Genomic DNA, 16601 nt, shown 5'->3' with positions numbered 1-16601 from the left:
AAGGATAATAATAACAACAGCAATAACAATAACAATAACAATAATAATAATAATAATAATAATAATAATAATAATAATAATAATAATAATAATAATAAGTTTAAGGGAGACTAATTACATAAGTAATGGTAGAGTAAAGTGGGCCCAATAGGTAAAAGTGTAGTAATTTTAAAAGCAAGGGAGAGTATAATTGTCCAAAAAACAGAGTAGGAGTTTATTTCGTGGACAAATATTTAAGGGCAAATAGGAGTTTTTTTGGTGGACGGAGGGAGTATTTTTTTGAAAATTTCTCGCGGAGCCCAGTGCCCCAACTAAAGTTACTAAACCCATGGCTCCGTCATTAAGCTGCTTGTTACATCATTTCAATACAATACTATAAATTTTAATGACTTATAAGATGTTTCAAAAATTTATAAAATACTCATTTATCACAAAAGATAAAATTCTCATTATTCTCACTAGATGCATCCTAATCGACTCCATTCATTCTGATGATCATATGCAACTCTGGAAGTTTAGTTGTTCTTGTTCAGATATATTCAAATAAATGTACATTGTACAATACAAACTCCATTAACGACCAAGAACAAAAATAGGACCAACAAATTATAAAACAAGACCACAAAACAGTTCCCAAAAAAAAAAATCTTTTTTAAGTTGCATTCCATTTCCTTCTCTTTCTCGGTAAAGGTGTTGTAAGGGGTTACATACGCTATTTTAACAGACATAATTTTGAAATAATGGCATCAACTGTTAAAAAGATAGGATAATGCAATTAAAAATACTAATAAAAAACAATAAATATTAAATCTCTCATCAAGAGATTAACAGAAACATGTGCTTCAAGACTAAAGAAAACGCTGCCCACAAATAAATGCAATAGGAATGAATAACTAAATAAATATTTTCCATTTGCTTTCAAATGGCAAGAGTTCTAACATTGTATTATGATTAAAAAAACTGTACATTCACCTCGTCTACTTGTGGTGAATCATCGACGCCCATATCTACACACCTCTCATAACCAAAGAGGAAATCGCAACCACCACGCCCACGCACCACATCTCATAACCAAGGAGGAAACTGCACCAACCAATATTTACAGCACCAGCTAATCTAAATCCCATATTCACACGCTATATACCCCCACTGATCACGAAAGGTGGAACGACCCTTGCCCTTCGGTTATGGCGTATAAGAGCTTTTCTTTCATAACTTCCTGCAAAATGCACACTTGAAATCTAAGTATTTCTATCAATGGGGAAATGAAGAAAAGGTGAGCACAAGAGAACGAGGCGAACTTTGGAAGAGTACGGAGGAAGCTTCAGATAATTAGCACACGTCATTACACTAGGCAAGTCAGCATTGATCTCCTTGCTGCAATGCTGTTGCACAATCAAATACCAAAGAAATTGTCATTTAGTTAGCAATAGAGATACAACGTAATCATCAAGCATAACCCATAAGTCTGACCTTCCGAACAATTGTCAGTTTAGGGTTAAGAGAAGCCAACCCCCCAGTTGGAAGCCGAGGCGCACCAGTCACAAACTGCAAGAATGCTCGTTGCTGCTCCAGATCAAACTCTAGCATGATCTCCAATAACTGTTAAGTTGAAAAGACAACTATCAGTTATTTAAACTACGAAAGTAGGGAGATCCGACACCAAAAGCAACCAACGCACTTATATACTTACATGCACAATTGGAGAACTGCTAATAGTGTAGCCATGGTCAAATTTGATGTGTTCCAAAAGTTCATCCGACTGTATCAAAGAAAGTTAAATGAGGTTTTCTGCTCGGAACAAGAATGCAACTGGTATAAATAATTTAGGCCAGTTGACAAAAAGTGTAATCCACATACATTCCATAGTACATGTTCTCCACATAGTAAACGTTCCAATTCTTCTTCTGTGAAAACCTTCAGATGTTTGATAGGGAAGACCTGAAAGCCATGAAGAAGAAAGGGGGAGGAATAAAAGATATTACATGAGAAAGGAATAATGTACAGCATGTCAGTAAATATAAAATTGTTTTAATGTGGACACATTAAATGCAGTAATACTATTCAAATGAAGGATAATGATCATAAACGAAGCAAAAGGAGTAATAGTAAACCTGATCAAAACCCGACTTGAAAGCATCCACTTGTCTAGCAATTCCAGATTTTACTGTTGCATCAACCATCAAAGTAACATATTCCTCGAAATTATAAAGATTTACCTATTCAAAATAAATTTGGATAAAGTTATTCAATGAGGTTTCAACAATGTCAGAAAAAGTAATATCATGAAAACCATGCAAAAGCTAACCATCTTTGACTGGGACTCAGAACCAAGTGCATAATCTGGATATCCAGGGAGGGTAAAATCAAGACATAGGTCCTCAATTTTAGTGCTCCGTAAGCACACATTGAAATCATGCATATTTTCTTCAGGGTGAGACGTCAGATACTTGTTCCTTTCTACAAGAGCCAGGAACTCTAAAAGTGTCCTACCAAGCGCAGGATCAAATGATTGAATATCGTACAGATCAAGTTCCTGCATAATGGATTTAAAGAATAAAATAAAATCAGGTTGAAGTTTGGTACATAAAAGCATACAAAGGGGTCAATACGAGCAGTTTTCTTACCTTCCCCAGAATGATTTTGTAGAAGGCCTTGGAGAATGGTAGATCTAAAACCCTGCCATCTTGAAGAGCTTTGGCAATTATCTGTCCCAGAAGAGAAAACTTTCTAATCACTTCTGAGTATGTGGTGCTAGTTGCTACAGTCAATGAAGGTGACCATGGACAGGGGAAGAGTCCAAAAGGTGCTGACAAAAACCCCGAATCCTCTGCCTCTGAAGAAGTTCTGCTGTGAAGAGGGACATGGTCCTCTCTCCACATACCTAAGCCGCTTCTCTGAAACTCGCGGCAGACTAGTGTATAGAACTCCAATGTTGGACCAAGACCGGTACCCACCTCTTCACTATATTCCACCTCAAGAAGAACCTTTTGGCGGGCATGGAGTTCCATCATCTGGCTGGCAGATTCAAGTATTTTGTTTCGATGAACCAAAATCTTCTTGCGAGGAATGCTTCCATGATTTTGCTGCCTGCCACTGGATCCTCCAACATCAGCATGAGACACTGAATGAGTCTGATGTAGCAACCGGCCTAATGCAACCAGGTAAAAATACTTGCACCTTGCTTCAAAGCTAAACAGGAACGGGCACCAAGCAATTAACTGACTACACCAAGCAGGCATGGCCCCAGCAGAGACAGCCATAGGATCCCGCATTTGCTGCTCTAGTTTCTCTGTTAACTTTTTGTTGACAAATTTATTTTGGGGAATTTCATCAACAGAGAAATTTAACTTCTCAAAATCGTGGATTCCTCCTTCCGCAAACTCAGATACTCTCGCACGATACATCAGATGGAATCTCAATCTATTAATGCCTTCCATCCTTTTTAGAAGGGATAATATATCATAAGTTGGGCCTGACTTACCCGAGTCATTTTCAGAAGCAAACATGCAAGCAAAACAGGGAAAGGGAACAAGTGAGGTTCTTCTAGATAAGAGAGAAGATAGAGCCTCATCATGTCTATGCTCGGAATGACTTGGTTTAATTGTCCCATCTCTTCTGTAAGTTATTTTGTATGTACGACTCCACAGGCTTGCACTTAGGATATTATTGTGTCCTGCTTCAGTTTGCTGTTCAAGAATAGATTGATACAGTGTCAATTCTCGGTTGAGTTGCTGTCCTTCCAAATAAAATAGCAAGTTCAAGGAAGTATGATCATCATCCATGTTGGAACCACTGCCGTCCTTATTATGCCCCTCTTCCTCAACATGATCCTTGTACAAAAGTAGGTAGAAAAGATATAATTATTCTTTTGATACTACTAAATAGCAAAACAATACTTACATTAACATGGTCAAGTGAAACTAAATAGAAAGCACACAAAAAACTATCAAGTCAACAAAGGAAACCAAGAAGCTGGAGGGGAAACAAAAGGAATGAATTGAGACGCAAATAGCGAGCAGCCATCAAGGAGAAAACATACTGTTTGAACATTGACTATATCTGCCGAGTCCACAGCTTTTTCTGGAGAGCTGGATTTCTCAGCTGGTGAAGACAACACCAGACTCGGGTTTCCCTCCTGAAGGAGGAAAATGAGGAAAAGTTAATTGCCATGACTTATGTCTAATGTATTGATAGATGAACAGCGTTACATATCAGGTCCATGAAGAAGGCAGTCACAAATATCTCAAAGGCAGTCAGTTTAAATTAAATTTGAGGATAAACCTGCACTTTCAGAACATCAACTAGCATTTCTGTGCCTGTAACGACATCTGCACTTTTTAATTGGGAAGAGCTCGAGTCTGATGGTGAATGAGAACATGAGCCATCTTTCTCCTTTAAATCTTCAGACTCCAATTTCAGATTCTTAGTTTTTTTATTTTTCACTCTAGGCAGTAAATATCCTTCAATTTCATCAAGAGGCACGAATGGATCAACGTTGACAACATCTTCTATATAATCCTGTAGACAGGTCTCCAGACTTTCCCTTACAAACTGCACTTTCAGACATGGATACGAAGTACAACGCCCATATGGAATAGTGGCATACGAGTTCCTTCGCTTATATGTGTTGCTTGAGATGATCGGGAAACCTTCAACGGAAGAAAGAGCGCTTTGAAGTCTCTGTACTAGGCTTAGGAGCGGAGATTCCTTACGAGATGGGTCAGCACTAGTCAATAATAGTCGTCCAATAACCTCAAATCTTTTTTCTGCAATGTAAGAGTATTTTGCCACATAATCATCTTTTCCAGAAAGATAGATAGCATTTGATAAGTAACCGACAAATGCTTTTATAATTCCACTCTCCACAAACTCAAAAGTTGAGATAGAATCTTTTTCATTAAGTTCAGAGATTATTTGGTGCAATAGATTGAAAACGTCTTCTTCCTGCTGACTAGATGTTGCATCCTCCATTGACTTGCCTAACAGAGTTGTTAAAGCAGTGGATAATGTTCTGAGCTTCTGAAGAATATCAGTTACTCCTTTCTCAGGGTTCACCGATTCTGTTTCAAAGAAAGTGGCCCATATATGCTTTGCTAGATTCTGAACAGTGTCACTCTGAAGCTTGCATGTCCTGTTTTCAGGTGACTTTGAGGACTGGCCCGTATCAAATGCAAAGCATGGGCATCTTTGCACTTCTCTTGAAGCTATACCATCAGAAACTGAAGAGATGTTCGAATCTTTATCTGGAGAAAGTAGCCCATAAATGGCAAAAAGGACACCTTCCTTGATAAAGGAATTCAAGTATACATGCGGAAGCTTGACCATTATAGTATCAACAATCTGAAGGGCTAATAATACCACATGATGCTCTTTTCTTGCAAACACTCCAGCCAAAAAACTGATATTCAATGTAATTGTATGATTTAGTTTAGAAAAGAAAACGAAAATAAATTGTAGACAGTTAAGTGAATTATAACATAGAGAAGAAAACTCATTCACCTTGAAAAGTTAGCAGTTTGTAGCAAACTATGAAGCGCGTCAGATGAGCTTAAATGAACTAACTTATTGATAACAGACAGACAGCCGTAACATATAAACAGATTCACACCAGAATTGACCACCTGCTTGAGGGTGAAAATGATAAGTAAAAGACTAGGGAGGGAAATGAATCGACAAACAATTCAAGTAAGACATGGCAGATACCAACCTGAATTAAGATAGGAAGTAAATCAACTCCAAACTTATGCAGAATATCAGGATGGTTTACAAGAAACGCTTCTTTATCGGTCTTCTGTGGACTTCCCTCTTCAACAGTAATTGTTGGGAGAAGCTCATTCAATAATTTTAAAACTTCATTTATCTGAAGAACAAGATAGCAAGGACAAATTACTACTTTAATGACCACAATGTCAAATAACATCTTATTAAGTGCATCTGATAACATCTTATAAAACAAGAACAAAGAAGAAACTCTCCCCAAAAAGCCAACGCAAAAAAGTCTACACACTCTACACTTCAAACTAATACAGGTGGCCAAGGTAACTGACATAAGACTTTAAGTCTGGTATGTAGGAATTGGCAAACCAAATACTGTGACAAAACACTCGGACATAGAACCCAATTGCCAAACGGTCATTATTGCCTTTCTTCAAATATTGAACAAATAAACAATTGGGTTACAAGAGGACATTTGCATTTTAACTACGAGGGCCCACAAGAAACAAGACTATTTGGCTATGGCAAATACAATAAAATTAATCAAATTAGGACATCTTGTAGCAATATTAAGTCTCAATTTCTGTGTTCAATTGACTTGTCCATGTGTGAGTGTGTGTGTGTGTGCAGAGAAAGAGAGATAGAGAGAGAAGAGAGATCAGAGTAGCCAACCTGGCTCTGATGCCCATCCACCAGAGGGGTAGACTGTATTCCATGGGCAAGATCATAGGTAGATAGCATATCCTTAACAATGCTGCTTATGTTGAGCTCAAAAAGTGTCCTAAAAGCAACAGTAGATCCAGTAGCCAACTTGACGAGTAACCCTATCAAGCCCTGCCAAAGCAATTATCAAATTTATGGTTAATAGATCATAGAATCAAGAAAAATCACAACTACCTAATGAAATGTGGTTTGTACTTGGGAAAAGAGAAACTTTGCTTACAATGTATGTTGGTCGGGATAGGGTTGTTCGGCTGTTTAAGCCTATGAGATGCAAGGTGTGCTCAACCAATCCATGCTTACAGATATCATCCAACATATCAGTAGAACGAGAAACTTGCTCCCCAATTTTAATCAAGCAAGTGGAAACACTCTCAACAAGCTAAAATATAGCCACAAATAGTTCAAAGAATTAAGTAATGGAAATTGAAATACTTCAACAATAAATTACTCCTGAATGAAATTTTGTAGAATACCTGTCTATCTTCATACTGGAGAAGATTGCATAAAATTGGAACTGCCTCCATGAAAAGTGACGGAGATTCAGATGACAGTTTCTTACATATATTTACCACAGTGGATAGTGCAACCCTCTAGCATCCAAGAAAGCAAAGAAAAAGAAGAATTGGAAAAAGAATCCTCAGATCAAAAGCAATAATAAAGTAATGAAGCCATGAATTCCTCTGTAAAGAAGTATTTACTATAATGGTGCTAAAAGAAGTACCTGTACGCTAGTGGAGAAAAAATCAATATAACCTAAAACAGCCATTATAGCGCCAGATTGTAAGCAAGCAACTGGTTGTTCGCGTGATATTTTCTCTAATGCTTGCAAGCACTACATTGAGAACAGAACACAAAATGTCAAATCTTAAATTTACATAATAACAAAAAGAAAGTTGTAATACTAATAGTTAGTACACAAATCAAAATAAGTATCCTCATAAAGTTTCAGCAGCATACTTGTTCTGCCACATCCAAGTATTCAATGGCCATCAACCGTTGACAAAGGACTGGAATAGCATCATGTCTCACAATAAAAACTGAGGATCGAGGATTAACGTCGCACAAATAAGTTATAGCTCTTATAGCCAGGAGCATTATATTTGGATTGCTCTCATGCCTTGCCAAACTAACAAGCACAGGTGAAAAAGAGTCCACCATTGGGCTTGATAAAGAACTATCACTACAAAAGGACAGCAACTCACATAGCTCTGTGAGTTGAGCCAACTGCCCTGATTCCTCAACCTCCTCACTCAAACCCGACAGCACTCTCTTAAACTTGCTTTGATCACTCAATGAACGATTCCTATAGTAGTCATGGATACTATTATCAGAATCACAAGAGCCATAAGCAGATTCCTTCTCGCCATCACCCTCTGATCTAGTTGATCCAGAAGTTGAAGACGACGTATCCATGTCAGCATCCTGGGCTTCATGAGCAGTACTCGTCAGTGTTTGAGCTGATGAATTGGAAGAACTTGGCCGGAACTCCAATGAATTGCACGCACGCTTATCTGCTGGCAATTCATCCACTTCTTCATTTCTTTTTTGACCTCGACTAGCCATTAACAACAGCTACTGCGCACATAACAAAACCAACTTCAACAAACCCGCAGAAACGGACTTACCGAAAACACACACAAAGTCATTAATTTCACACATACACATGGCTAAAACAGAACTCAAAATATCAAACTGGCTTAAGCTTGGAAATTGACTAGTACAAACCAAAAAGAAGTCGTAAAAACAGAGAGAAACAGAGCTTGCAGTTTGGTGAATGGCCAAACACACAAAATAGGTAGAGCAACCCGAAATATCAGTTAAGAATTGACTTTGTACAACCCAAATAGTCTGATCACTTATTAACACAGTAGATGGAATATAATTAACCACGATAAACGAGAATAAAACAGAAAAACATGAGTCTTTAACAAGAGGGCAAAAATATAAAAAGTACAGATTGAAAATTGGCAAATTTTACTCAACAAAAACCACACACAACCAAAAATCAAAAGAAAATAAAAATCAAAACCCTGATCAAAGCGGTGTTCAGTCCATCTCTTTTTCTGTACCTAGAGGTCTTACAGAACGATTGATCGTGAGAGCGTTAATCAAATCCTAGGGTTCTATAACCAAATTCCACCCCCAGTTGGTATTTTATATCGTGGAAAAAGGAGTGAATGTTGTTATGTACATTTATATATACAGGTGAAGAAGTATATGTAGATACGGAAAGAGATTATAGAGAGAGATGATGATGATGATGGAAACGAGTCTTTTTTTTTATATATAATTTAAAAAATAGAAACTTAATTAATTCCGTCAATAAAATATTGTATTAAGTGAGTAAACAGAGAGAAGATAGACCTCCACAAGCTATAAGGAAATTCTGTTTCCGATTAATAGTGGGTGGCCGTTTGAGACACGTGTAAAGCCAGGATCTATTAAGACCTTGTTTGGGCTTTCATTTCTGCGGCCCACTCACTTTGATTTGGGCTGGGCTGCTTCATGTCTTTTCTCAGGTGGAAAAGTGTGGGACCATGCGTTGAAATGTACAATCTCGCGATTTAGGAAAACGAAAAAAAGACACCCCATTGTTCATGACTTAATTGACACGTTCCCACCGTACAAGTTTGTTTAGCTTAGTTTTATATGAATATGTGATTTAAAACTATAGGTTTTTCCTAGCAAATTATTATAGAATATATATTAGATAATGGTTCAAATAAATATAGCTCATAAATTAAAATTTATTTTCAATCCTTGATTAAGATCTATGATGAATTCATAATTTTACTGAATAAATTCATGGTATGAATAAAAAAATTCACAGTGAATTTTTGATGAATGAATTCATGATACAAATTAGAATATATAATATATTACATAAACACTTAGGGCATGTTTGATAGCCCTAAATAAAACAAGATAGATAAATAATCATGTCTTATTTAAGCGTTTGATAGCAATATTGATTACCAGGAATACCCAATGCGAGATGCCCGCTCTTATATTACTGTTCCACTGAGAAATTTAATATCTCATCCCCTGGTATTATTTATCTAAAGCTACTTACAACCTTTTTTCTCCAAAATTGGGATTAGATTTTTTTTTTTCCTTTCTATTTTTCTCTTTAAACATATTTATATAAATTTATAAAAGGTTAAAATTGTAATTTCTTAATTTAATCTATAATTGTATATTATCTATCAAACAATAATATTACACCTATAAATAATGACAATCTCACTTAATCTATACTCCCTCTGTCCCCCAAGATTATGCAAAATTGCTTGGGCACAAAATTTAATAAAATTGGTGATGATTTTGATATAGTGGAGAAAGGGTCCCATGAGAATGAATTTGGGGTGAGTTTTTTTGTAAATAAAGAGTGTTAGCAAGGATAAAATATTAAAGAGGATGGTGTGACCATTGCCTTAAAAGGAAAGTGACATAATCTTGGCGGACGCCCAATATAGTAATTTTTACATAATCTTGGCGGACGGAGGGAATATTATTTATCTAAGTTTCATTTATCACTCTTTATGATACATTTATATCAATGGTGGAGCTTTTCGAGCAAGCCCAAACTCCAGAAATATTAAGAAACGAAGATGAAAGGGCTATTCAAGCAGCTTACACTCCATTTGCAAAATAAAGTTCTAACTCATTTCATTCATAGTCGTAGGAAACAGAGATGATACATTTATATAGCTATAGTTTCTTCTTAGCTGTCAACTATGCATTTCTTAAACCTAATTGGCTAATTGGTGATGAATTTGGGCTTCTCATGTGGGTGGCACGCATTTGGGTTGGAGTAGTAATTGGGCCAGGGTCAGTGGGCTGTGCGTATCATTCCCACCTTCTTCGAAAACCACCTTGTTCTCAAGGCGGAGACTCCTAACCTCCTTATATACCTCTGCAAGTGCATAGAATTTTAGAATACTTCTTCTTCGAGCCACGTCTGCCATCATACAACCAAAGAGATGTTTGTTCATCTTGTAGGAAGAATCATTCCATAAACCCTTTTGGCATATTATCCTCTCTTCATGTTTTCCAGATAGGTGAAAGAATTGCACATATTCACACACACCAGTAAACTATTCACACGACAAATCAATCCTTCACAAACCAATCCCTTAATTTCATTACCCTTCTGAAAGTGCATTTGCATAACTCTCTGGTGCACTTCACTTATATCAGGCTCATCTGTAGCTTCTTGAATCTCTAAGCTCGCTTCACATGTTTCAGCCGCATCCTTAGCATGTTGATTCTCTAAGCAGAGTGGTTGTTCGGTTGGCTTGACGAAGCTGGTTGTTTCGCTTGCTTCTTTAGTTTCTTGTACGATTATCTCATTAACTTCTTGCTCTTGAAGTTGACTCTTCTCATGTTCTTCAAATTTCGATGATCCAAAACGAAACTTGATAGCTATCAAGATGTTGCTCCAAGTCGTTAATAAGCAATTCGCCTCCAACCATCGGAACCATGTCAATGCCTCACCTTCTAAGTGATAAAAGACCAACGAAAGTCGCAGGGACATCGCGAAGAGTGAAATATTTATCTATTTGACATATCCATTCATAAATATCACCATCTTCCCCAATAAACCTAAGTGAATTTAGTCTGAAAGCCATCAACACAGACACACAGTATCAGATTCTTAAACTCCTAAAATTCCTTCAACACAACAAATTCAATTATCCGTCAACTTGTCTGCTCCTCACCACCCCACCAACAAGTTCAATCAATTTTTTTTCTTTTTCAATACATACAAATCTCACCGCGATATCTATAATCACTTCCCTTTTTTTCGCCAATTCAAAAAGCTCTGCTCATTAATCCTCTTACCTAATACTAATACCTATTCAAAAATACCAACACATACGATATGGATCGACCCAAATAGAAGAATCGATTCAATAAATTCAAAGTTTGAGCGAGGGAATTTGCAAGCAAGGCAGGTAAGATACTCTGCAAACAAAAGAAATTTCAGCAAACAACCCTGATCTCAATTGCTTCGGTATTTTATCTTGTTTCTTGTTCTCCACACTGCAAATAACCCAAATCAATCCTGCCACATCCTTCCACTTGGTTTCGCACAACACCGACTGCCAAACACAACAATTCTTTCTCTCTCAATGAAAGCACCAATTGATACGTTTATATCAATGGTGGGGCTTTTCGAGCAAGCCCAAACTCCAGAAATATTAAGAAACGAAGATGAAAGGGCTATTCGAGCAGCCTACACTCCATTTGCAAAATAAAGTTCTAACTCATTTCATTCATAGTCGTAGGAAACAGAGATGATACATTTATATAGCTATCAACTATGCATTTCTTAAACCTAATGGGCTAATTGGTGATGAATTTGGGCTTCTCATGTGGGTGGCACTCATTTGGGCTGGAGTAGTAATTGGGTCGGGGTCAGTGGGCTGTGCGTATCACTTGATCTCAATTTATATATCAAACACAAGTTTTCTTTCTTAAGGGATAAACTTGAATCCCGCCAAAAGGAAAGGATATGGTTGAACTTTTTATTCAGGTATAATTCTTTAGGAATTTTTGTTAAAGAGTCCTATTACTTATTAAAGAAAAAAAGAAGAGTCATATCTCATTTCGTCCAAAGATAATGAGGACGTATATCATTGAGATATATTATGCATACACAAAAAAAAGGATGACAATCAAAAAGAGTTATTTCATTTTTAGGGAAAGTGTCATTTCTTTATAATGCTATTTTTATTTTATTTTATATGGAACCGCTATACAGAGCCATATTCAAGGTTCGTTTGATATAGGTGATTAGGACGTATAATATACTTGTGACATTTTAATATCTTGTTTGGTATAAAGTAATACAAAACACACCCCTCTTTATAAATTAAAAGCCTGAAAATATTATACTGATCTGAGTAATTATATATACACTTACGGAGGTGGTATGCAGGGGGTGGATCTAGGATTTGCCAATAGGGGGAGCGGGGAACTTGTTGAAGGTATTGCACGGGGTTCGGGGGCGGTAGCCCCCGAGCCAAAATTTTCGAATAGTCTGCACTGTTCATTTTTATATTCAAGTAGATTTTTAATGGACATAGGATTAGAATTCGATTGCTGACTATAATAAATAATTAATAATATATACATTGAAAGCATATAAAAAAATACCTCTATATGTTTTCTAAAAAATTTAATATATCTTCTACAAAAATAAACTACTTTTTATTATTATGTTGAAAGATTTTTTATTTTTCTCTAAAACTGGAATGAGTTAAGAGCTGAACTATGTAGATATTAGGCTAAATATATTTAATATATATAGGACAAATTTTGGGGCACCAACCCAATGCAGCCCTGTGAAGATCCGCCTATGGTGGTATGCGTTCATAATTATAACTATTATTAACTTCATATAATTTTAATACATTATGCCAAACATATCATATTTATATATATTTAATGCATTCGTATGATATTAATATGACATATAGAAAAAACTATCACAATCAAACATATCACGTCTTATTCCATAAAAAAAGATAAATTGAACTTTACAAACGATTCCAAAACCTAACATACTAATCAAGCAAATGTCCACTTGCTATACTATTTTGGATAATATACAAAGTAATTCCAAAAACCTTGGAGCAAGTTATGATTTGAGATAATCTAACCCAAAACATAAGCTAATTGTAGGTTGCTACAAATATTCTAGACCTATATAAAGGATAATTCCAATTTCACATATCCACGTACCTGAAGCATGTGCCAACTTATACAACACTAATGGCTCATTGTAAATTGTGACATATATACACTAGTACTAATATTTTATTTAGTTCAAAACATCAAAATCCTTGATAAAGCATGAGTACGTTTATTCCACGTTCTCAATACTTAATATACATAAAATAATTATAGCATATTTTAGAATGTAAAATGGCACACAACAGTACAACACCTAGTTTGGGGCCACAAGGGAAGTATTTTCTTCCCCCGCCATCAAGTCATATGCCAAAATTACTGAGAAAAAGACCACAACCTAAAAGCCATATATATATGATTGAAGCATGACTTGGTGGAATACAAGTTGTAGTACAATCACACCACTACAAGTCAAACAGGAATTAATTCCTAATTACTGCATTCTCGACGTTGATATCTAATATACCGAATGAAATTTGGGGTGTATCCCAAAATCAAAGAGTAGTACAAAGGTAGACATGATTGACCAGTATAGAGATACGGTCATCATTTTTCATTTGACACGTGGCAATAACAATGATAATTGATAATAATGATAAAACTTCCACTCTTGCCTCACCTAACTGTCTGGCTAGAAATTTACAGACTCCTACGATAAAATACAGCTCTGGCATACATCATGAGAAATCAGGACATAAATACCATCTCTAACAGCACGACGGTTTTGAGTTGATTCATTTCTACTCCATGCCCCGCATTGGGACCATCATGTGCTGAGCTTGTTGCTACAAACGTAAAAGGGAAAGCCAATCAGAATCACATCCTCCATTCCGGATACCAATTCTAAACGCATTAATACTATCAGACAAAAACTTCTTCTATCAAAAAAGAGCCAAACCCATAGTGAAGCTACTAATCTGTCAGCATAAAACATCTGATTCAAACAACACACACACACACACATGAAAGGAAGACAACAACATCAAACCAAGCCAAATCATAAAGTGGGTGGAGGCTGAGCACAAGTTAGATATGTCGGCAGTGATTAGAAATCAACAAGGCTAGAATGGCAAATTGGCAAGGTCTTTTTTTTAATCTCTATTTGCAACCTCCTCACAAAGAAAAAAAGGCTAGTCTGAGCACTATAATTTTTTTATTTCCTTTTTTGTATTGAAAAAATAACAGTAAATACAACATAACACCACAGATATCAGAGAACAATCAGTTAAATGTCAATAGGCGAAGATCAAATAAAAACCACCCAGATTTTGTTAACTAGAAACCCATCTAGTCCGTAGATCTTAATTGATAGATGGTCAAGATTGATTTTCATATGGGATTATGCTTTCGGACTCATAAAATGATGCTTTCTCTATGATTATGTCTTTTACGCATAAAATAATGTTTTCTCTATTATTATGCTCTCTTTACTCATAATTGATGTTTTTTATGCAGTAAAAATGTATAATAACTAAGGTTAGTTTTCACTGGATCCCGACCCTATATAATATATATAGTATTACTTTTGCAACTGTCCTCTTCCCATAAATTGGGATAATACAGTAACAGCTCAGGAAAAAGTTAGCACCACATATGTATATTTGACACTAAGCAACAAGAAAACCTATTGCAGTTAATCAATAGTTTTTCAAATAGTGCATGTAAAAGCCCCAAGAAGGCATTAACCAAACATGCAAACAATAGTCAATAAATTCATAAAATTCAGAATTTCTTGGAAGAGCCTCCTTATCTTGTGGTTAAACAATATATAGCTCGCTCTCATCTAACCAGGCAATGTCGAAACTGGAAAGGCAGTACAGAAAGTAACATTTTCCGTATATGTAAACATAAGTGCAACATGACCAATAAGAGATAACCAGAAGCACAGGAATCGAGTTACCTGAGTACTTCCATAATTCATGCCTTGTGAAAAAGAACCCTGGTGAAGAAGCTTTCGATGTTGCAGGAAAAGTTGACTTATAATCAGTACATTGAAATCCATTTCCATTTCAAAAAGGCAGTCTGAAAGAGAAAAATTGCTTTGCAGCATACCTGAGAATTTGGAATTTGCTGTTGTAATCCATCTTTCTTTGTAGATCCATCTGTACCTTTGGCTGATCCCTTGGTATCACCCTGGTAAAATAGATGAACGAAGATCAATAATTTTCAAATAGAAAATGTATAGCAAAAGAAGGCCTGCACGGGAAGCAACATACAAATAAACTCACCTCCATCTGCCACCACCAAGAGCATGTCCAAGATCATGAATTCCAGAAAAGGCAACACATTATCAGATGCAACACAACATAAAATAGTTTTATCTAGATAAAGGACTATCAAGATGTAACCTGTAACGAGAACGAAAAATGAGGACATAATTACCTCTCTGTATCTATTCAAGTACACCTTAAGAGGATCAATGTAGTCTTCAAATCCTAAAGTTGCCATAGCCCACAGCAAATCATCCCCATTGATAGTCTTTCTTTTCTCTCTCTGGCACTTGTCACTTGCTCTGACATCACAGCCACCAAAAAAGGTCAGCTTTTATCTTAAAAGGCTTGCCCCAGACCAATGCAACCTAATGATATATGTATCCATTTACACAAGTCACAGTTATCCTTCCAAAAAGCTCATACAAACGCATCTCTTAAACACAAATTCTCACACCGTCACACATAAATCATTAAGAAACGGTATCCAACTACATGCTTACACCTAAAGACTTCAAAAATTGAATGCAAGTTACATGTGCCCAGGTCTTAACAGAATCCACGAAAACAATTGATATACGTAACAAGTCTGCCCTTTTATCCACCAAAATCCAATCAATCACTCATAAACACACACACAACTCAAGAAGCAAAACCAACATACTCGCTGGTGATGAAGCTAATAAACTCGGAAACACATTCCTGCACCGTCTCCTTGGCATCCTTAGCAATCTTCCCATTCGGGGGAAGTCCCTTCTTCATGATCCTACTGATATTTGCAATCGGCAGGAATCTATCCTGCTCACGGACTCCGGAGCGCGGGCTCTGATCGCCTCCGCTGTCGTGGCTGCCACCGACGGGGCTCCCAGGAGCTCCCTGCTCCGCCATTAACCTAATAAATAAAAAGAAACCCTAGGTCAGGAGATAATACATGACATGCAGCATGGAGAGGGAGGGGGAATTGATACCGGGAAGGAGATTCGTGGAATTTTGTATTTTGGGCGCGAGAGGAAGGATCGTAGGGTTGAGAAATGAGGAAGGAGACGACGACTGAGATTGAGGGATTGGAAATTTTGGAAAAGAGTTTAGGTTTATCAGCACCGTTGGTTTTTCCAAATTTTTGTGATTAGGTGGAGCCTTTCTACAATATCACCCCACGTGTCTCTGTCGGTCTACCACATTTCGGACCTTTCTTTGCCTTTTTCTTCGATTTCAACTAGTAATTTTTCTTTTACTCACAATAGATATAAT

The 16601-nt window shown here is 36.6% G+C and overlaps 2 protein-coding genes across 5 annotated transcripts; both read right to left on the bottom strand.

Moving 5' to 3' along the window:
• Nucleotides 1-871: 871 nt before the first annotated feature.
• Nucleotides 872-8790, bottom strand: LOC130997623 (E3 ubiquitin-protein ligase UPL4). Of its 2 annotated transcripts, none has more exons than XM_057923008.1 (18): nt 8511-8790; nt 7399-8016; nt 7163-7273; nt 6915-7031; nt 6662-6820; nt 6391-6552; nt 5711-5863; nt 5503-5624; nt 4285-5401; nt 4043-4138; nt 2628-3833; nt 2309-2536; nt 2115-2219; nt 1861-1941; nt 1694-1762; nt 1474-1602; nt 1302-1385; nt 872-1219 (listed from the first exon to the last, which is right to left on the bottom strand). In XM_057923008.1, exons 2-18 carry the CDS (start codon nt 8002-8004, stop codon nt 1154-1156), a joined length of 4611 nt encoding a protein of 1536 aa, XP_057778991.1. In that variant the 5' UTR covers nt 8005-8016; nt 8511-8790; the 3' UTR covers nt 872-1153. The 2 variants fall into 2 exon arrangements, with proteins under 2 accessions (XP_057778991.1, XP_057778989.1); XM_057923006.1 differs by having other exon boundaries at nt 8471-8708.
• A 4772-nt stretch (nt 8791-13562) lies between these two features.
• Nucleotides 13563-16478, bottom strand: LOC130997672 (nuclear transcription factor Y subunit B-10-like). Of its 3 annotated transcripts, none has more exons than XM_057923082.1 (7): nt 16319-16478; nt 16015-16242; nt 15523-15652; nt 15357-15374; nt 15193-15273; nt 15041-15091; nt 13563-13925 (listed from the first exon to the last, which is right to left on the bottom strand). In XM_057923082.1, exons 2-7 carry the CDS (start codon nt 16236-16238, stop codon nt 13881-13883), a joined length of 549 nt encoding a protein of 182 aa, XP_057779065.1. In that variant the 5' UTR covers nt 16239-16242; nt 16319-16478; the 3' UTR covers nt 13563-13880. The 3 variants fall into 3 exon arrangements, with proteins under 3 accessions (XP_057779065.1, XP_057779066.1, XP_057779067.1); XM_057923083.1 differs by having other exon boundaries at nt 15369-15374; XM_057923084.1 differs by lacking the exon at nt 15357-15374.
• Between the last annotated feature and the right edge of the window lie 123 nt (nt 16479-16601).

Source organism: Salvia miltiorrhiza, chromosome 8, assembly GCF_028751815.1.
Source record: "Salvia miltiorrhiza cultivar Shanhuang (shh) chromosome 8, IMPLAD_Smil_shh, whole genome shotgun sequence".
NCBI classification, from domain to species: Eukaryota; Viridiplantae; Streptophyta; class Magnoliopsida; order Lamiales; family Lamiaceae; genus Salvia; species Salvia miltiorrhiza.
This window is presented reverse-complemented; position numbering and strand designations above follow the sequence as displayed.

Bases quoted from the DNA above. Each gene is read 5' to 3' on its own strand.
- LOC130997623 (XM_057923008.1), bottom strand. From the start codon at position 8,004: ATGGCTAGTCGAGGTCAAAAAAGAAATGAAGAAGTGGATGAATTGCCA. The intron at 5,625-5,710 runs GTTGGTATCTGC...ACCCTCAAGCAG, and splicing joins TACTTCCTATCTTAATTCAG to GTGGTCAATTCTGGTGTGAA. The intron at 1,763-1,860 runs GTATGTGGATTA...TCTTTGATACAG, and splicing joins GAGAACATGTACTATGGAAT to TCGGATGAACTTTTGGAACA.
- LOC130997672 (XM_057923082.1), bottom strand. From the start codon at position 16,238: ATGGCGGAGCAGGGAGCTCCTGGGAGCCCCGTCGGTGGCAGCCACGAC. The intron at 15,653-16,014 runs GTATGTTGGTTT...CTGTGATGTCAG, and splicing joins ATTAGCTTCATCACCAGCGA to AGCAAGTGACAAGTGCCAGA. The intron at 13,926-15,040 runs GTAACTCGATTC...TTACGTTTGTAG, and splicing joins TGAATTATGGAAGTACTCAG to CAACAAGCTCAGCACATGAT.